Below are 20,777 nucleotides of genomic sequence, written 5' to 3'. Positions count from 1 at the left end.
GGCTAGCCTAAGCTAAGCTATGCGAGTGACGTAATGGATACCTCGGAGCCGGCGAGATTGTTATTTGGTGGTTATTTTCACGTGAGCGTAACGTGAGGCGGCAGTCAGCGGAAGGGAAAATCCGCACGTCTGGACGTCCTTTCACACGCTGTAAAACAGGAATGTCAACATCATGCCGGCATTCTGCACAAGGCTGACGTCACTCTGCACTGGCAGTTATTGAAATCGGGTTCAAACGGGGTCAACCTTTAAAAATGCTGCGGCACATGGGCTCAGGCTGAAAGGAATGCGGCCTCGTGTAGGGTTGAGCTGAACCCTTAACCGGAACATCTCCCGACGCTGGGCGAGAACCCTCTGCGGGCTGGAGTTACTCCCTTGCTCGTGTTTCTAACCGCTTAAGCGCCGTGAATTAATCGATTGTGAAACGCGGAAGGAAAAGAAAAAAGAAGTGCGGTATCGATCGAAACACCTTATCGCCTGATCCGGCCTGCTACTGAAACGGTGTACCCTTCAGAATTGAAAGCCTTTGAGCAAGCACTCAAACATCCCATTTAGATAGAAAGTTCACCAGACGACCTCAGCACAAATATTTGGCAGGAGGCGTGCGGGACGCGTGCCTCTGCGCTGCCCTGCCCTGAGTGTCAGAATCCATAGTCTCTCTGGCCTTGTTTGACAGACCGAAGGAGCTTTTCTTGCCTTTGTGTCCTGTAGCTGGGCGACCTCACTGTCAACAGTCAGCATTGTTCTGCTTGGGAAATACAATCCCGCTGTGCAGGCCTGTTCTTTTCCCGTGTACGCACAACCTGAATTACATGATGTTTAGCACAGCCACCGCTTTTGTGATTTACGGCTGCTCACGAGTCACCCTGGTTCTTATCTGGACTCATTGATTGATGTGTCCTTTGATCTCACCTCGGCTGACTGAAGTGTATTAAACACAGGAACAGGAAATGACACGGTGACTACTGCTCTGGGAGGGGGTTGGGGGGGGGGTCCTCTGGTATTTGAGTCAGGAAGTTTCCTTTGTGCTATTCTCGCCCTGGAGCGTGAGGCTGCTGGGTTTGTCGGTTGGTGAGGAAGATTCCTCAGGACACCTCACTTAACAAAGCAGTGTATTCTGGGAATGAAAGGCTGTGGAGTCTGTGAGCGTGAAGCAGTAAGACCTGGTTTGAAGTGAAGAAACAAAGCGCGCCGCGCTTGTGTTTGTCAAGAGTGTCGAGGGTAGGGTGAGAGAGAGAGAGATACAGAGATATAAAGAGAGATAAAGGAGGAGGCTAACCAATTTCATATGAGCAGCACGTTCGCGCAAAGTCGGCACTGTATGGCGCTGAACCTGCTCCCCCAGGACAGCTGTTAGAGTGAAGTGAAGTGGGAGTGAAGTGTAGGGGTTAAGGTGAATGACTGGGACCCGCAAGGTCGGTGGTTCTAATCCCGGCGTAGCCACAATAAGATCCGCACAGCCGTTGGGCCCTTGAGCAAGGTCCTTAACCCTGCATTGCTCCTGGGGAAGACTGTCTCCTGCTTAGTCTTATCAGCTGTACGTCTGGTCTGCCAAAATGCCAATAATGTAAAATGTAATGAAGCAGGGAACTCTGGGAGTGAGGAGCAGTGTGTGTGTGTGTGTGTGTGTGTGTGTGTGTGTGTGTGTGTGTGTGTGTGTGTGTGTGTGTGTGTGTGTGTGTGTGTGTGTGTGTGTGTGTGTGTGTGTGTGTGTGTGTGTGTGTGTGTGTGTGTGTGTGTGTGTGTGAAGTGAGCGTAAAGAGGAATGATCCTGGACTGTCAGTGAAAGGGAGGTCCATCAGCAGCTGGTAATTTCATCTGCTGGGCATTAGGCTCCGGTGATCTGTCACTACCGAGTAACTGTCACTGACGGACCGGGATGAGAGCGGCCTGCTCTCAATTACTGGTTTAAAAAGAAAATTAAAACATCTCTAATGCAGTTTAAAGATGGTTGATGCTGGACAGCAGTCCTAGAGGGCTGCTGATTTATGTGAGGGCAGTGTCGTCGGTGCTTTTCTGGGAAGCTAAGTGTGATTTGCATTCGATCGATACAAATATTGTAGTTGATATTTGCGGACACATCGATGTGCTACGCCAAGCCAACTTCTAATGGAGTGGTTTCGTCCCTTGGTGTGTGTGACCGTGTGAATACGGCAATACTTAAAGGGCGAAGGAGTACATTTCAGTTGAAGCTTTTATTCCAAAAAATGTTTCTCTCAAAATACCGTCATATTGTCCATGTGAGGACAGTGTGAGAATTCAGAATGATGGGTGATGCATTTCGACAGGACCCTTTAGTTATAAAATGGCGGAACAGAAAGGCTGTGCTACTGGTTAGCCGACCCGGCCCAGCTGGCCTGTGCTCCTGTGTGAGTGTCATGGCGTGTTGCACAGTGTGAGGGGCTAACACGCATGGGTTTTCCACTCTGCTAGTCGCTTTCCATTGCCTGGCTCGTGTTTAACAGACCGACCCCCTCCTCTCCAGTCCGACTTACGCCCCGCTCTCCCCCCCCCCCCTCCAGGGCCTGAGGAACAAGCCAAAGAAGACCGGCCATGTGAAGCCAGACCTCATCGATGTGGACCTGGTCAGAGGTGAGCACAGAGGAGAGGGACACCCCCTTCGGCGACACCGCCCAGCTGTGCACGTGGGACAGGGTCTCGTGTCCTCTGCGCGGGGAGACGGACGCGGTTCCCGAGGCCCACACGGGCAGGCTCTTATTTGCCTGCGATGGCTGCAGATAGGCCTCAGGCCAGTCCACACGCTCAGTGTGCGTTTGTGTGGAGTGACAAAGACTCGCAGTAAGGCTCGGCTTTCCCACGCCTGTCGAAGGCCCGCAGAATATGAGAAATTAATAAAGAAAGCATTAATAACCAGGGGGAAAAAAGCCCTGGGTTGGCGTCACAAATTAATCACATTGTTGTTTTTTAATGATTCCCATCCAATGATTTCTCCTTCAGTGTTTGGAATGCCCAATCATAGTGCACTCTGTGCAGCCGATTCGGGAAAGTGAAGATATAGATATCGATAAGTGACCGCTCTGGTGTTTCCGGCAACTTCTTTCCACACCGCAGGTGTGCAGTGAGAGGAAGCCGTTTATCAACCAGCAAGGGTCGCTAAATAGTGATTACGCCGATCCCTGCTGATTGAACCCTGGGCAGTGCCACCACCAACTATGTGTCACCCTGTGGGGCTAGGGTCTACTGTGGAGATTCGGGCTTAGTTCATGAGTATTTCAGGAATTATTTGGTTGCTTAAAGCAGGTCTATCCCCCACCCCGTGCAGTGCCCCCCCCCCCTGGCTTTGCCCTCACACCGACTGCACCGAGGTTCACAGTTACAGTAACGCTCGCCTGCCGGCACCTGTCACTCACGCCCCTCCTTTTGGCTCTGTGATTAATTGACGGCTCCAAGCTCTCCTGGGAGAAGAGGACCTCTCTTTTCGTCCTCGTTGCTTTTTTTTGGCCGTGCTGCTGAGGGGAGGGCGCAAGTGAAACCGAAACGGGACGGGCAGTGCTGGGGAACGGCACAATGCCTGCGGTGGGGGTGCGGATGTGTGGCGGAGGAGGGGAGGGGGGTAATTACGCAAATATCCCTCTTATGTAACAGAACTGCATAGCAGGAGCTCACTCTGGCTCCTTGCCAAGTGCACCTATCCTCCCTGGGGCCAGCTGGCATTGAGCGGGGGGTTTGGACTGATGGTCAACGGTTGGAGAGTGTCTGTTTGGGGGGGTTTCTTTGGGGGGGGAGTTGTCACTGAATATATTTCGGGGGTTGACCCCCCCTTCTCTCCCCCAGGCTCCGCGTTCGCCAAGGCCAAGCCTGAGAGCCCGTGGACCTCCCTGACGCGCAAGGGCATCGTGAGGGTGGTCTTCTTCCCCTTCTTCTTCAGATGGTGGATCCAGGTCACCTCCAGGGCCATCTTCTTCCTGCTGCTCTCCCTCTATCTCCTCCAAGGTGAGCTGCTCCCCGCTCTCTCCCGTCGCCGCGGGCAACGGGGCCCCCCCGGGGGCCGCGGGCGCGGTGGAATGTCGCTGCGCTCACATTCCGCTCCAGTCGGGTAGTCCCCCTGATTTTTTTTTTTTTTTTTTTTCGCGGCGCCTCCCTGAATAATTGAAACGTTTGAACCCGTCTGTCAGAACGACCTGCCGGGGACTGTGATTTATCCGCTGAAAGAATTTGCTTTGGCGTGGGGCTGCATCAATATGCCCGCGGCGTTATTTACAGACAAAGCAGCGATTGCTGTAAACATCATGGTATATTATTTATGGGCAAATATTTGGCCCCGCCCCAGGTCCCAGGCTGGCTTTTTATGGTGCTGTTTAGAAGGTTTGGAGTGGAAGCAAGACCCGTTATTGTTTTTGACTGTCGCCAGGGTGGAGGGTTGCCCCCCTCTCAATAAATACAGAGTGTCTGCAGTGTCTTTTTGTTTTTCCCAGTAACTCACCCATGCGCCACATTACAGTCCCAATACACCGCCCACCCGCTGCCTCTCCCCAAAAAAGGGGCGATCGCCAAGCTTCCATTTCAAACCGCCATTTTCACCCCTCAGAAAAGACATTGAAAAAAAGGGGGGAGATGAGCTCTCTCCAAAGTGTCCTGCTCCATTACCCCCGTTAACCCTACCCCCCCCCCTCCCCTCCCCTCCCCTCCCTAACAGGTACTTGCGAGCGCTATGAATAAACCGCGCGGTACGGCGGATCAGCGTCTCCGTGGCGACGCCTGACTCTTTTTCCCGCCTTGTCTTGCAGCGGCGGCGGCGGTGCTGTTCTTCGCCGCGCGGCCGACCCTCACCATCCCCGTCACCGAGGTGTTCGGGGGCATATGGCTGATGCTGCTCCTGGGGACCGTGCACTGCCAGATCGTGTCCACTCGGACCCCCAAGCCCACCCCCAGCAGCGGGGGGAAGAGGAGAAGGTGGGGGGGGGGAGGGCTTGGGCCGGACGGAGGGGGGGGGAGGAGGGGGAAGCACACCTCCGCTTCTCTCTCCCTCTCTCTCCCTCTCTCTCTCTCTCTCTCTTTGTGCATTCTTGTTCTCAGATTGGTGGGATAGCGGTGAAATTGTAGTTGGGGCTTAAAGGCGGTTGAATGTGCAGGCAGACGGGCGTCACGTGGAGGCCGTGGAGGTGTGTTCTGTCACGTGATGCGTGATTGGCTCCTCCCTGCGCGGAGGTGTGTTCTGTCACGTGACGCGCGATTGGCTCCTCCCTGCGCGGAGGTGTGTTCTGTCACGCGACGCCCGATTGGCTGCACATTGCCACGTACCGTGTACCTCGTAGACTGTAGATGTGGAATGTTTGTGTTTTTTTTAGTTTTTAGCATGCCATTGTGCAGGGCCCACAAGCCTACGCCCAGTACAGGTAATCTGTAAGCCCTAAGTGCAGTTTTCTGACATATGTAAGAAAACTGGCCTGAAATTTACTGAAGGACCCTGGCATTTCTACCGAAATGTCCGTGTGTACCGACTTACTGTGTTGCTGACTGATTGAGAACAAACGTACCGTAGAATGCCATTGAGCTTAAGGGTTTTCACCAGCTGTGGTTCCGATGGAACAGAGAGCCATTCGTGCTCTACTTTCCATACTGCCGATGTTTCAGTTTCTTTTTTCTTATCAAAAAACAGCGGTGTCACGCGTGAGATCTGGTCAGAAATGAAACTCCGTGCACTTCCCCGTTCCTGTTGACAGGACCCAAACGTAGCCTCCGCAGGTTTCTGTCTCTGCCACAGTAATCCTCTTTCACCTCGACGGTCTGTTTCTTTTAACTGGCTGAAGATCGGCTATCGCCGTGTTGTGTAACTCGCACTTAATCGTGCGCGAAAATAGTTCCGCACTTAATCGTGCGCGAAAATAGTTCCGTTTTTTTATAGTTTTTTTTCCCCCCCCTGTGACGGTAATCTTGTTTGAAATTTATTTTTAAAAATAAATCTTGATCCTGATAAAGCTCGGGGTTTGTCACATCACTGCAGAGGTACAGCTAAAGATTGAAAATGATTTTAATGTCTCTGGTGGATGTATTCACTCATCACCATCTCAACTCAAGACTATAGGTCTGTAAAAATGGGTCATAAAATCAGGCTCTATGCTGGTTTCCCTGCTGGAGCATGAATTACATTACATTTCCCTCCCGTCTTAATACTGCCAGTAAACAGAGTATCGGGGGTAATATTGTCAAAAGCAAATAGGAATGCTCTTTTCTGTGGGAACTAAAAACCTCTTTAAATGAACAAATTTCTGACCACATCTGATGCCAGTCTGCTGCTATTGAATAGGCTTTTTTCATTATTCCATGGCATAATATAAAAAAAAATAAAAAAAATGCTGATTTAAAAAGATGATAATAATGAAAAAAGTTTTTAGGCCGTATGATTCTGTTTGGACCTTTTTCCTCTAAGGGATCTGCACTGTTAATCTTTCTCGCTAAAGGAAGTTAAGGAGGGCAGCTCACTTGGAGGTGCATAGGGAAGGCGATGGCTCTAGCACTACCGATCACACTCAGGAGGGGGTGCTGCACTGCTCTGGGGCTGCAGCCACTCACAGCCTTGCTGCTTTCTTCAGACAGCTCTGGCATGATATCTGTAAAACGGGGTGTGTATTTCTCCTTGTTCTATGTTGTCTGTAAGTTGCGACATTCCCTTCCATGAAAATGTGTAAGAATGCAATGTTTTGAGTATCGGTTGCCCCTGAAACAAAACACACAGCTCTATTTTGATCCATTAGGATGTTTGATAGTTTTCTTTTTGTCTTGCTAATTGCCGAAACTGTAATGTGCGACCTAGCTAAATGGTCAGGCCTAGCTGTGGTTCTCTGAGTCTAAAACGTTTTCAAGAATTGTCTGGTAGTTTCCATGGAAGAAAAAGGGATGTTGCAACTTCCTTTTTCACAAATGGTTCATTTCACCTGTACAATGGTGGGACAACACTGTGGTCAGCTCTGTTCTAAACCACACTGGGTTAATCAGACATTACAAACAGCTGCCCAGGAATGGCTTTAGTCTTGCTGGTGACATTTTCCTCTCCTCTATGTTACATTGCTCTGTTGCTATCAGGTACTGGGCTTTAATGGACAATTTGGTTAAAGGCTTTGGCTTGGCCAGTGTGTACAGGCTAAGATTAAATCAGAATGGGTTTTTAGTGAATTTACTCACTTTTATCTCATTTCAGTTTCCGCTTTGGCGAGATTAGATGGAGTGATGTTTCTACTAGTGACCGTATTTGGTCAAAACATCTACCCGTTTGTTAATGACTGCCTGGAGCAGGTTGAGTTTCTAATTTCTGAATACCAGATGGGACCACCTTCTGATTTACTCCTAGCCGAAGCTTCAGTCGATTTATTTGCATGGTAGAAGCACGAAGTCTAGTACCGAGTGTGTAACTTGAAATGTGACCTTTGATCAAATGGAAAGCACTTTGTAGTAGTAGCTTTGATCCTGAGAGATTCGGTGTTATGACGCACTCCACAATTAAATTATGCCATTACTGTTCCACTCAGCTGCTGAGAATGGAAAATGCTTTACTTCTCCCTCGTTACTTTTATTTAGTTTTTCACATTTTAAGCACGTCGAGACTTGCAAGCATCACTCCCGCCTCTTTATTAAATCCGTGCGCATAAAAGCTGCGATGGCTCCTGAAACGCCACACCCATCGCTTACTGCCAGCTACTTAACACAACACGATTTATCGTTTAGTCGTTCCGTGCGTGTGAATTGCACGAAAACGCATCACAGCCTTCTCTTAATGGAATTGCAGCGACAGAGCTCGGCACGGCCAGATGTGTGAGTGAGTGACAGGTTTGTCGCCTTCGTTTTGGCCGCACCGTAATATCATGCCAATGAAGGCTCTGAACATTGGGCGGTGGAGGATTGGCACTGGTGGAGATATTAATTGAAGGCTGTTCGGGGTTAGGGGTTGCCTGGCCATTGGGAAGTGCATGGCTTTGAGTGGTTGTTTTATTCACCTTCCTTTCTGCTGATTGGCTTGTGAACTCATGGCCTCTTGTGCTGAATCTGCACTCCTGTTTCCATCTGCACTGCCTATAAAACTCTGTCACACACACACTGTGTAGTGAGTCCGTTACAGCTTTTATACTAACATTCCCCTGACTATTTCCTTTTCCTTAGCACCTGCGCAATAGTCAGATAACATTTGCATGCATTTTTCCCTCAAATGTGCTCCATTTAAAGGGAAGTGTCGGTGCTTTGATATAGTCTGGTTTAATCTTGTTGGCCACAGTTTAAGTCAAGCAAGTAACAAGCTGCAGTAACTGTGTACACAAGCAGCAAGTTTAAAATAGCCCTGGTGAAAGGAATAATAAAATACTTTTCTGATATGAATCCACTTCCCATTATTGTCGGAACATTCCCCTGCCTCTGGTGTTGTCCCCTTGTGAATTTTTAGTTGAGGGTGAATTAATCATTTCTGCCCAACGCTGAGGAACATTTCCACGACCCCCCCCCCCCCTCCCCTTCAGGTCCAAGAAGTCAAAGTTGTCCATCGACAAGTCGACGGAGACGGACAACGGCTACGTGTCCCTGGACGGGCGGGTCACCAGTAAGAGCAGCGAGGAGGGCCTGCAGCTCCACGAGCCCGTGTGTGACCTCCTGCGCTCGGAGGAGACCTGCTGGGGCGCTGTACCTCCCCAAAACAACCTTCTGCTGCCCCCCATTGGCAAGGTGGGCTCCGCGGCACCCCCTCTGTCGGTCACTGCTTTTAAGCTGTCCCCCTCAATGCGCATCATTTCCCCCGCGTCCTGGTGCGGGTTGATGACATCACACTGTCGGAGCAGGCACAGAGCATAAGAATGTTTGATGTTCGAGGACAGGCTGTTTAACCCTACAGGCTCCTCATCAAGATATGAGGCTTTTAACACTGTGTCTGTGTGTGTGTGTGTGTGTGTGTGTGTGTGTGTATGTATGTGTGTGTGTGTGTGTGTGTGTGTGTGCCCAGGAGCCCCCCAGTCCCCGTAGTGTGGAGAACATGTCGGATGAGGCGTCCAGTGAGGAGGACCCCGAGGCCTACAGCGTGATCCGCCGCGGTGTGGAGCGCTTGAACAACGACTGCACACTACGCAACAGGAAGCTGCACCACTACAAGAAACACTACCCTGCTGAGGTACCCAACGCCCGCACACTGCCCAACACTCCGCACATTACTGACCCGCACACTGCCAGACACTGTCACTCCGCACATTACTGAGGTACCCAACACCCGCACACTGCCAAACACTCACTGCCCACATTACTGAGGTACTACAACACACACAATCACTACCCACATTACTGAGGTACCCAACGCCCGCACACTGCCAAACATTGTCAATCCCCACATTACTGACCCGCACACTGCCAAACACTGTCACTCCGCACATTACTGAGGTACCCAACACCCGCACACTGCCGAACACTGTCACTCCGCACATTACTGAGGTACCCAACACCCACACACTGCCAAACACTCACTGCCCACATTACTGAGGTACTACAACACACACAATCACTACCCACATTACTGAGGTACCCAACGCCCGCACACTGCCAAACATTGTCAATCCCCACATTACTGACCCGCACACTGCCAAACACTGTCACTCCGCACATTACTGAGGTACCCAACACCCGCACACTGCCGAACACTGTCACTCCGCACATTACTGAGGTACCCAACACCCACACACTGCCAAACACTGTCACTCCGCACATTACTGAGGTACCCAACACCCGCACACTGCCGAACACTGTCACTCCGCACATTACTGAGGTACCCAACACCCACACACTGCCAAACACTGTCACTCCGCACATTACTGAGGTACCCAACACCCGCACACTGCCAAACACTGTCACTCCGCACATTACTGAGGTACCCAACACCTGCACACTGCCGAACACTGTCACTCCGCACATTACTGAGGTACCCAACACCCGCACACTGCCGAACACTGTCACTCCGCACATTACTGAGGTACCCAACACCCGCACACTGCAAACACTGTCAGTCCCCACATCACTGAGGTACCCAACACCCGCACACTGCAAACACTGTCAGTCCCCACATCACTGAGGTACCCAACACCCGCACACTGCCGAACACTGTCACTCCGCACATTACTGAGGTACCCAACACCCGCACACTGCCGAACACTGTCACTCCGCACATTACTGAGGTACCCAACACCCGCACACTGCCGAACACTGTCACTGCCCACATCACTGAGGTACCCAACACCCGCACACTGCAAACACTGTCAGTCCCCACATCACTGAGGTACCCAACACCCTCACACTGCAAACACTGTCACTGCCCACATCACTGAGGTACCCAACACCCGCACACTGCCAAACACTGTCACTGCCCACATCACTGAGGTACCCAACACCCGCACACTGCAAACACTGTCAGTCCCCACATCACTGAGGTACCCAACACCCGCACACTGCAAACACTGTCACTGCCCACATCACTGAGGTACCCAACACCCGCACACTGCCAAACACTGTCACTGCCCACATTACTGAGGTACCCAACACCCACACACTGCCAAACATTGTCAGTCCCCACATTATCACACATTTTAATGTTACCCTACTGAGGTATGGCTCCATTACCCCAGCCCTCACGTCACCATTACCGCCTCAAACACGTGCCTCTTTACCAGACATTTTAATCCTTGGGAGAAATTCAGAGCCTAGGTCGTTACATCTCCCAAGATGTGCTTTCTTTGCCGTAGCTTATTGTGGAAGATAAAGATAAGCTTTTATTAGAGGCGAGAGGATGTAGTGTTTGAACCCTTTGTTTCATCAGCCCTGGCGGCTGGGCTGCATGCTGTTAAAAGAGACGTGTCATGGTGACTCTGTTTACGAGACTGATAGGCAGGGGGAGAGTCAGCGAACAGGCAGGGCTGCAAATATTTTTCTCTACTTCTCCTTGCGGTTGCTTTTTTTAAAATTGACATTGGGGTTTCTTGTCACGCAAATCATTTTATATGTTTATTTTTCAGGCTGTTACGACTGCCTATTGCAAGAGGGGTAATTTGATTCTATGTGTTCACTGCACGCCAGTATGGAACCATGAACATGGTTTGCCAGCTCCTGTTATAGAATCCATATTTTTAACATTGGAAGTTCTGTCTACTTACCGATTTGCTGAAACATTGTAGTCAGAGTTCATGTCGGGACGAAACGAGGAAGAAATGGATGAAAGATCCTGAACGTAGATCTTTTTTCTTGGCCACGTTCGTATTCAGGAGCTGTAACGCAACGCTTCAAACTCCTGTTAGCGAGCATAACCTCCCGTAGAGGACCGGGGAAACTCTGGACCGCACGCGTCCGTAGAGCCCCGTGTCTCAGCCGCCCACGCCCGGCGCGTTGGGGTCGGCCGGCGTGCGGGACACGGGGCGGTGCGCGGTTGTGATGCCGTGTCCTGCGCTCTCTGCCGCCCCCTGCAGGAGACGCCCAAGTCGGGCACCAGCTGCAGCTCGCGCTGCTCCAGCCTGCGGCAGGACTCGGAGAGCACGCGGCACGAGTCGGAGACCGAGGACGTGCTCTGGGAGGACTTCCTGCACTGCGCCGAGTGCCGCTCCTCCTGCACCAGCGAGACCGAGGGCGAGGGCAACGCCGTCTGCCCCGCCGCGCCCAAGAAGGAGTACCGCGACGACCCCTTCCACCAGGTCAGAACGCCGCGTCTTCATCCCGCCGCTTCACTTTCACACGCGCGGTGTCGCGCCGGCGCAGTTAATGCAGAGCGCGTAGCATTGCTCACCACTGCTCACTACACCTCCACAGACAGCGCCGACTCTGCCCCGACTAAACCTGCGCTAGAGCGCAGCCGGGCCGTTAGCGTGGGTTACTGCAGGGTCTCCTGTCTTCATTTTCCGTTGTGTTAGAAGCAACTACACTGAACCATGAAACCAGGTGAGGTTAGGTCACTGCGATTGGCTGCTTTAATTGATCAGCTGGGTGCGGAGCGGTAACAAACAGAGAACAACAGAGTGGGGTTGCTGACCACTGTTCTGAACCATCCTAATGACATCTCTGGCCGTCTAAACTCTGTTTTGGTTTAGGTCATTTCTGTTCAAAGGATCATTTGACAGATGGATAGAGACCTTTGTTTAAACAGGGAGAGGCCAATTCAGACCATAGCTCTCTTTTACACTAGTGCTCTGAGAATACGACAAAGTACAGTAAATGCACAACAACATGGGGTGGCCTGTAGCCTAGTGGTTAAGGTACATGACTAGGACACGTAAGGTCGGTGATTCGAATCCCGGCGTAGCCACAATAAGATCCGCACAGCCGTTGGGCCGTTGAGCAAGGCCCTTAACCCTGCATTGCTCCAGGGGACCAGTCTCCTGCTTAGTCTAAATCAACTGTACGTCGCTCTGGGTAAGAGCGTCTGCCAAATGCCATTAATGTAATACAACACATAAAGTGTACCCGCACCAGACTGACTGTGTTTGTGTCCCCCCTGCAGGGCCACGTCCCGTGGCTGCACAGCTCCAACCCGGGCCTGGAGCGCGTCAGCGCCATCGTGTGGGAGGGCAACGAGTGCAAGAAGGCCGACATGTCCGTGCTGGAGATCAGCGGCATGATCATGAACAGGGTGAGCGCCGTTCCCGTGGCGACCGCGCGGCCCGAGGGCCGCCCGTCACAGCGCAACCTGTCCGTCACAGCGCAACCTGTCCGTCACAGCGCAACCTGTCCGTCACAGCTTGAACCGACTGGCTTGAACTGGCGGCCATTATGAACCGACTGCCTGACACTCGCACCCTCAGATTAAAAGGCCCTGCGTGTTTAACGTGCCTGAAAGTGGGACTTCAGAACTGGGCCAGGATCCCAGTATGTCAGCTGCCTGTGGCGTGAGGGCGGTTTCTGTACTGTTTTCAGCAGGAACTGTGTGTGGTGCATCATGCTCTGTAGTAGAAGGAAACGATTGGCCCTTCTAGTAATTAGCCCTGTAATCTTTTTTTTATGCGTTTCCCCTTCCTTGTCTGCCTTCATTGCTATTTATCACACAGGCTTTTCCTGTTACCATAAAGCTGTTTGTTTATCAGTCATCCGTTTAACTGAACGTATTGTTTTTTTAAAAGTTTTTGTTCTTGTGGGCTGTTGCAGGTGAATCTCTACACGCCTGGGATCGGGTACCAGATATTTGGGAACCTGGTGTCGGTGGTGCTGGGCCTGACGCCCCTGGCCTACAGGCTGTCCCAGTACAGAGACCTGGATCAGCTGACCACGCTGTCGGGGCGCGAGCTGGTCTCCGTCGCCTTCGGCTCCAGCTCGGACGTCATGGTGATCACCATGGTGACCGTCAGCCTGGTGGTGCGCGGCTGCCTCACCTGGCTCTTCTTCTTCCTGCTGAGCGTGGCCGAGAGGACCTACAAGCAGGTGGGCCCCCCCCGGCCCGGACCGCCCCGACCAGACCCCCCTGTCCTGTGAGAAAACCCTGACCAGAACACCCCAACCCAACCCAACCCAACCCCCCGTCCTGGGAGGAAACCCTGACCAGAATGCCCCAACCCAACCCAACCCCCCGTCCCGTATTAAAACCCTGACCAGAATGCCCCAACCCAACCCCCCATCATGTGAGAAAACCCTGACCAGAACACCCCAACCCAACCCAACCCAACCCCCCGTCCTGTGAGGAAAAACCCTGACCAGAACACCCCAACCCAACCCAACCCCCCGTCCCATATCAAAACCCTGACCAGAATGCCCCAACCCCAACCCCCCCATCATGTGGCAAAACCCTCACCAGAACACCCAACACAACCACCCAGTCCTGTGACAAAATCCTCACCAGAACACCCAACCCAACCCAACCCAAGCCAACCCCCCAGTCCTGTGGCAAAACCCTCACCAGAACGTGCCAGCCCAACCCCCAGTCCTGTGACAAAACCCTCACCAGAACACCCAACCCAACCCAACCCAAGCCAACCCCCCAGTCCTGTGGCAAAACCCTGACCAGAACGTGCCAACCCAACCCCCTGTCCTGTGACAGAACCCTGACCCGAACACCATCGCCCAAACGCTTCTGCCACGGCAAAACGGGTCCAGCAAATTCCCCCTGCAATGTAATTCACTTACACAGTTCATTTCTACTGTAACTCATTGCTTATTTGGGACCATTGTCTTCAACTCCAGTACATAAGTGCCTATAAAGGATTAGCTTTGTGCTTTCTTCCTCTAACTGAATCAGTCCCTCAGTTCAAGAATAACGCTCATTTGTCAGTAAAGCCGTGCAGAGTATTATTTCTCCTCTTTTTATGTTAAAGAATAATTTGTTCATTAAAAATGAAATGAGTGCATTCCCGTGTTGGTTGTGCTTGTGTTGTTCTGGTGAAATATAGGGCGGCCTGTAGCGTAGTGGTAAAGGTAAATGACTGGGACACACAAGGTCGGTTCTAATCCCGGTGTAGCCACAATAAGATCCGCACAGCCGTTGGGCCCTTGAGCCAAGGCCCTTAACCCTGCATTGCTCCAGGGGAGGATTGTCTCCTGCTTAGCCTAATCAACTGTACGTCGCTCTGGATAAGAGCATCTGCCAAATGCCAATAATGTAATGTAATGTAAAATATCGCCGTGCTTTACCTCTCTCACGCAGAGGCTGTTGTTCGCCAAGCTCTTTGGCCACCTCACCTCTGCCAGGAGGGCCAGGAAGTCCGAGGTCCCGCACTTCCGCCTGAAGAAAGTGCAGAACATCAAGATGTGGCTCTCCCTGCGCTCCTACCTGAAGGTAAACATTTCCGTCCCGAAGTCCATTTGCACTGCTGTCCTGGCAACCGATCCTGCTAATCCCAGGTCCTTCTTCTCACCTTGCTATGACCTCATTCAGGAACAGCATTGATAATTATTTTGAGCGAAGACTGATGATATTACAGTATTAGGCACAGGATTCTGTAATCCGTATTCAGTTTGAAATGTTTAATGTACGAGCCTGGAACTGTGACATTTAGCTGCTAACAAAAGGTTGTCTCTCCTCCCTCCACTGTGTGTGTGTGTGTGTGTGTGTGTGTGTGTCCGTGTCCGTGTCTGTGTGTCCGTGTCCGTGTGTGTGTGTGTCCGTGTGTGTGTCCATGTGTGTGTGTGTGTCCGTGTGTGTGTGTGTGTGTGTGCGTGTGTGTGTCCATGTGTGTGTGCGTGTGTGTGTCCATGTGTGTGTGCGTGTGTGTGTCCATGTGTGTGTGCGTGTGCGTGTACAGAGGCGGGGCCCTCAGCGCTCGGTGGATGTCATCGTGTCCTCTGCGTTCCTGCTCACCCTCTCTGTCATCGTCATCTGCTGTGCCCAGGTGAGTGCTGGCACAGAGCTCAGCCTGTTACTGCAGGGATTACTGCCCTCTGCCTCTGCCTTTACAGACCCGCTCAGCTCAGCCTGTTACTGCAGGGATTACTGCCCTCTGCCTCTGCCTTTACAGACCCGCTCAGCTCAGCCTGTTACTGCAGGGATTACTGCCCTCTGCCTTTACAGGCCCGCTCAGCTCAGCCTGTTACTGCAAGGATTACTGCCCTCTGCCTCTGCCTTTACAGACCCGCTCAGCTCAGCCTGTTACTGCAGGGATTACTGCCCTCTGCCTTTACAGGCCCGCTCAGCTCAGCCTGTTACTGCAAGGATTACTGCCCTCTGCCTCTGCCTTTACAGACCCGCTCAGCTCAGCCTGTTACTGCAAGGATTACTGCCCTCTGCCTTTACAGACCCGCTCAGCTCAGCCTGTTACTGCAAGGATTACTGCCCTCTGCCTTTACAGGCCCGCTCAGCTCAGCCTGTTACTGCAGGGATTACTGCCCTCTGCCTCTGCCTTTACAGGCCCGCGCAGGGTCCTTTACCCCATTAACTTTACTCCATTAGCTTCACTCCAGCCCATCAAACAGAGCGCTTCCCCCTGGCCTCGGCTGCTTCTCAGCTGGGATCGCTCCCTCTCTCTCTCTATCCCTCTCTCTCTCCCTCCCTCTCTCTCTTTCCTCCTCTGATTGAACGGGGAGCACTCTGACCGGTGTTTTGCCTCCCGTGGGCTCCTGAGTGCTCCTGCGTTTACACAGGTCATCTCCTGCAGTGGAGCTGAGCTGTGATTCGGGGACAGAGGGAGGGTTCTCTTCCTCCTCCTCCCTCTGTACTCTTCTTCCTCCTCCTCCCTCTGTACTCTTCTTCCTCCTTCTCCCCCCCCCCACACACACACACACACACACCCTGTCCTGAGCCCTCGCATTAGCACTGATAGGGCAGAGCAGCTGAAACAGGCCCCCCCTCCGCTGTGAAGCTGAGGTGTGAGCTGTCACATGGAGATGTGGAAACGGGTGTCTGTGGAGGTGTAGTGAGCAGTGGTGAGCAATGCTACGCGCTCTGCATTAACTGCGCCAGCGCAACACCGCGCGTGTGAAAGTGAAGCGGTGGGATGAAGATGTGGCGTCTCATTCTCACTCCTCTCTCCCTCTCTCCCTCTCTCCCCCTCTTCCCAGCTGCTCCACGTGCACGAGACGTTCCTGGAGTGTCACTACAACTGGGAGCTGGTGATCTGGTGCACCTCCCTCTCCCTCTTCCTGCTGCGCTTCGTCACCCTGGGGTCTGAGACCAGCAAGAAGTACAGCAACACCTCCATCTTACTGACAGAGCAGGTACTGCAACACCTCCATCTTACTGACAGAGCAGGTACTGCAACACCTCCATCTTACTGACAGAACAGGTACTGCAACACCTCAATCTTACTGACAGAGCAGGTACTGCAACATCTCCATCTTACTGACAGAGCAGGTACAGCAACACCTCCATCTTACTGACAGAGTAGGTACTGCAACATCTCCATCTTACTGACAGAGCAGGTACTGCAACACCTCCATCTTACTGACAGAGCAGGTACAGCAACACCTCCATCTTACTGACAGAGCAGGTACAGCAACACCTCCATCTTACTGACAGAGTAGGTACTGCAACATCTCCATCTTACTGACAGAGTAGGTACTGCAACACCTCCATCTTACTGACAGAGCAGGTACTGCAACATCTCCATCTTACTGACAGAGCAGGTACAGCAACACCTCCATCTTACTGACAGAGTAGGTACTGCAACATCTCCATCTTACTGACAGAGCAGGTACTGCAACACCTCCATCTTACTGACAGAGCAGGCACTGCAACACCTCCATCTTACGGACACAGTAGGCACTGCAACTCCTCCATCTTACTGACACAGTAGGCACTGCAACACCTCCATCTTACTGACACAGTAGGCACTGCAACTCCTCCATCTTACTGACACAGTAGGCACTGCAACACCTCCATCTTACCGACTGAACCACAGCAGACAGTATTCTGCTTCCACAGTAGGCTCTCTCATACTGGAACACTGGGGGTGGGAGTCTGTCGTAGACTTCTCAGACTGAGGCTCTCTTGTGTTATGACCTCTGACCTCTGACCCCTGCTTCTACCTGGTCCATATACTGCATCCCCGGGGAGCGCTCCCGTTCTGAAACACTGCTGTTCTGTGAAGAGGTGTATATACATTTATCTCAATTTCTGCTGTTTTAAGAACTATAGATTGTATAGACATTGTTACTTGTATAGGTATTGTTGTTTTTCATTGGCTGTTGTATTGTTGTATTCTAGCTGCCAACTGTGGTATGCTAGTTTGAAAGTTGATTGTACTCTTCAAGGGTTCTGATTATCTGTATGTTTACACTAGGACTCGGAAATGTACTGTCCTCTCAGGTCCTCTTTGCACTTGTTCTTGTGTTTGATTTGCACTTTGTTGTACGTCGCTCTGGATAAGAGTGTCTGCTAAATGCCATGTAATGTAATGTAATGTAACTGTTATTGTGTCACAATCAGACGCTAGATAAACACTGCCCCCTGGTGGAGAAGGTGCAGTATGGGCACTCTAGTGGCTCCTGTGCTTCTTCATGAAACCTTGAGCCGCTGTAGAAACAGGCAATATTTCACATTTACATGCTTTACAACAACGTTTTTTTATTTCTTTCACCAGATAAATCTGTACCTGAAAATGGAGAAGAAACCAAATAAAAAAGAAGAACTGACCCTGGTGAATAATGTGCTGAAGTTGGCCACCAAGCTACTGAAGGTACAGGACAGTGCTGTGCTAAGCTAACCGTAGAGCGCCTTCTTTTCGTATGCATGTGTCAGGATGTGCTGCTCTTTGACCTCAATCTCCTGCCTATCTCTGTCTCTCTCTGTCTTTATCTCTCTCTCACTCTCCCCCTCTTTCTCACTCTTTCTGTAAAGCATGCAGCATTCCTCTGTATCTTGGAAATAGATGACAAAATGGAGAAAACTATGAAGTCATGATGCAGAGGAAATGACACATTTGACTGCTAATTGCTGCCGCTGCGACTATTACTACTAGAAAAACAGAGGACAAGTTCACTAATAGATTATAATAAGAAATTACTAGTAAATTTCCTTTTTTATGCTGAAATATTTTTTTCCTTCTTCCAGGAGCTGGACACCCCCTTCAGACTGTACGGACTGACCATGAACCCCCTCCTCTACAACATCACCCAGGTGGTGATCCTGTCGGCCGTGTCTGGGGTCATCAGCGACCTGCTGGGGTTCAATCTGAAGGTCAGCTCGAGGAATGAGAAATTATTTCTACCGTTTTATTAATTATGCTTTTCATAAGGGCAGGGGGGTGTCAAACTGAATTCCCAGGGGGCCGCAGTGTTTTTGTGGTTTCCTTTCAGTCGGTTGCCAGTTTAGGCCGATTAAGGACACCCCAAAAACCAGCAGGCTCTGGGGCCCTCCAGGACTGGAGTTTGACACCTGGTGGCAGTCTCATATATTATCATTTTAAAATTTATCCACTGACTATTTCACCTGTATTTGAAGTTGTGTAAGTCTGTAAGATCTCTTTACAGATCATGGTGGTTGTAACATTGAAATGTTTTTATAATCCTGTGTTGTTTTGTCTTATGCTGTGTGCACCCATTGTACGCTGCGTGCTGTGCTTTTTGCTTCACAGCTCTGGAAGATCAAATCGTGACAGGAAGCTATGTGAATTCAGCAGGGCCCCAAGCTAAGGGAAGAAACACACTCGACCAGAGGGGGGCGCTGTTGAGACTGTCTACGGACTCTGATAATGAACTGTGGCCCTTTTCCCAGACGAATCGAAGTGCTTACATTTCACGTACTTGTGCAATTCAGATATTTATTTTACCCTTTCAGTGTTTTTAGGTTTTTTGCCTTTGTTTTAGTGACATGTTTTTATTGAAAGTATTATTTTTTTGGCAGCAGGTATGTGTTCTCAGAGCTATGCTCAAACAGCAGAGATGACATCCTAGGGGAAATGGTGAAAATCTGGGGGGGGGGGGGGGGGTACAGCGAAGAGTTACGGCACTTTCGTGTATGCATGCATGCGTATGCACTCGCATACGTTTGTATGCATTGTATATAATGCAACTCTTCAAAGAATCACATTTATTTAGTGTAGATGTAGTCAGTTCACTGTGAACACTACAGGACATTGTGGTCTCAGAACATCACATACTCATCACATTGTGAAGAACACACACACACACACACACACACACACACACACACACACACACAATTTCTCATCACAAAATGTGTTTAGATCCTTCAGATGGTGCACCAGACGCAAAGAGTCAGCTGTTGGCTTGACAGCATTTGCTCTCGAAATGCCAGCACACCAAAGTTCAGAATCCAAACACCAGACACTGTGTGCGCACAAAAAAAACCCATCAAAATGGATGCTGTTTGGTGTCAAAGTGGGAAGGTCGTTTTATCCATCAGACACCGCATCCACTGGTGTTTCCGCCTTTGGTCTCAACCCAACTGACGATTGGAGGGAAGGTGTTTCTACAAACTACAATCACTCCGTGTGTTGCTGGATGCTGGCAATAAGAAACCAGCCAGGTTTCTGTTTGTTGCCCTGTGTACTCTCTCTTTCTTACTCCCTCTCTCTGTCCGTTCTCTTTTTGTTCTCTCAATCTCTCTTTATTCTCTCTGTCTCTCTCTCTCTGGCTTTGTGTTGTGGCTTTGTCAGAGCGTACTTTTCCACGGTCAATCTGTATTTCAAGCAATAACTGACAGTGCTACTCAGACTGAAGGTGTTTTGCTAGTCCTAGTTAAGTGTAAATATTAAAACACTGGGATGTTTGTGGCTCCAGTTAGGCATGCCTGAAAACATGCACTTTATTAAAACAAACAAAAAAATTGTTACATGTTTCAATGTCAAAACTTGTTTTTCTGAAGAAGAGCCTTTTTTTGGTTTTGTTTTTGTATTGTTTGCGTGGGACAGTCAGTATGAAGATGACCAAAGTGCATTTTGCTGGAAAAGAATGTATAACACATGCATTTAAAATGAGTTTGGTTTTTTTTTGAAAATGCTTTAAAAGGATATTGATGTTGCTTTTTTTTGTTGCTTGTTTCGTTTTATTTCTAAATACGGTCACTTACGCTTTTTAGATGTCAGGAAATGTTTGCAGTACTAAAAAAAAAAAAAAATGTTAAGTTGGAAGGTAAAAGATGGGGGACAGAATTGTTTCATAAAAACAATGCTATGCATTGTACTTCCTTTTTTAAAAGGAGGTCTGCATATTTAAGTTATAAGTTAAAAAAATAGTTTTTTGTGAGCAAGTCTATTTATATTAGTTCCACGTTTTTATATAAAATATGGACTTCCGAGAGTATCATTGAGAATAAGCTACAGGCTGCGCTCTCTGAAACAGACAGTGAACCTGAAGTGCATCAACTCCATTGACTCCATGTACCACGTGACACTGTAATCATCAAAATATTCATTAAAACTTACTGTGGCTGA

At 50.3% G+C, this 20,777-nt stretch overlaps 1 protein-coding gene across 4 annotated transcripts in view; it reads left to right on the top strand.

The window, feature by feature from the left end:
• The window catches only part of LOC133134905 (protein PHTF2-like), a 59,045-nt gene extending 38,268 nt beyond the window's left edge, over positions 1 to 20,777 (top strand). For 3 of the 4 annotated variants that reach the window (XM_061251498.1, XM_061251496.1, XM_061251497.1), the window contains 15 exons: positions 2,523 to 2,592; positions 3,796 to 3,954; positions 4,749 to 4,914; positions 6,423 to 6,584; positions 8,466 to 8,667; positions 8,942 to 9,106; positions 11,439 to 11,660; positions 12,464 to 12,592; positions 13,105 to 13,377; positions 14,594 to 14,725; positions 15,192 to 15,278; positions 16,444 to 16,599; positions 17,964 to 18,059; positions 18,434 to 18,559; positions 18,957 to 20,777. In XM_061251498.1, coding sequence (XP_061107482.1) covers positions 2,523 to 2,592; positions 3,796 to 3,954; positions 4,749 to 4,914; positions 6,423 to 6,584; positions 8,466 to 8,667; positions 8,942 to 9,106; positions 11,439 to 11,660; positions 12,464 to 12,592; positions 13,105 to 13,377; positions 14,594 to 14,725; positions 15,192 to 15,278; positions 16,444 to 16,599; positions 17,964 to 18,059; positions 18,434 to 18,559; positions 18,957 to 18,977 — 2,166 coding nt within the window. In that variant the 3' untranslated portion in view covers positions 18,978 to 20,777. The remainder of the gene's footprint in view (positions 1 to 2,522; positions 2,593 to 3,795; positions 3,955 to 4,748; positions 4,915 to 6,422; positions 6,585 to 8,465; positions 8,668 to 8,941; positions 9,107 to 11,438; positions 11,661 to 12,463; positions 12,593 to 13,104; positions 13,378 to 14,593; positions 14,726 to 15,191; positions 15,279 to 16,443; positions 16,600 to 17,963; positions 18,060 to 18,433; positions 18,560 to 18,956) is intronic. The other variant, XM_061251499.1, reaches the window with a different exon arrangement.

This window comes from Conger conger, chromosome 8 (genome assembly GCF_963514075.1).
Source record: "Conger conger chromosome 8, fConCon1.1, whole genome shotgun sequence".
NCBI classification, from domain to species: domain Eukaryota; kingdom Metazoa; phylum Chordata; class Actinopteri; order Anguilliformes; family Congridae; genus Conger; species Conger conger.
Note: the sequence above shows the minus strand (reverse complement) of the source record. Positions and strands in the feature narration are given on the sequence as shown.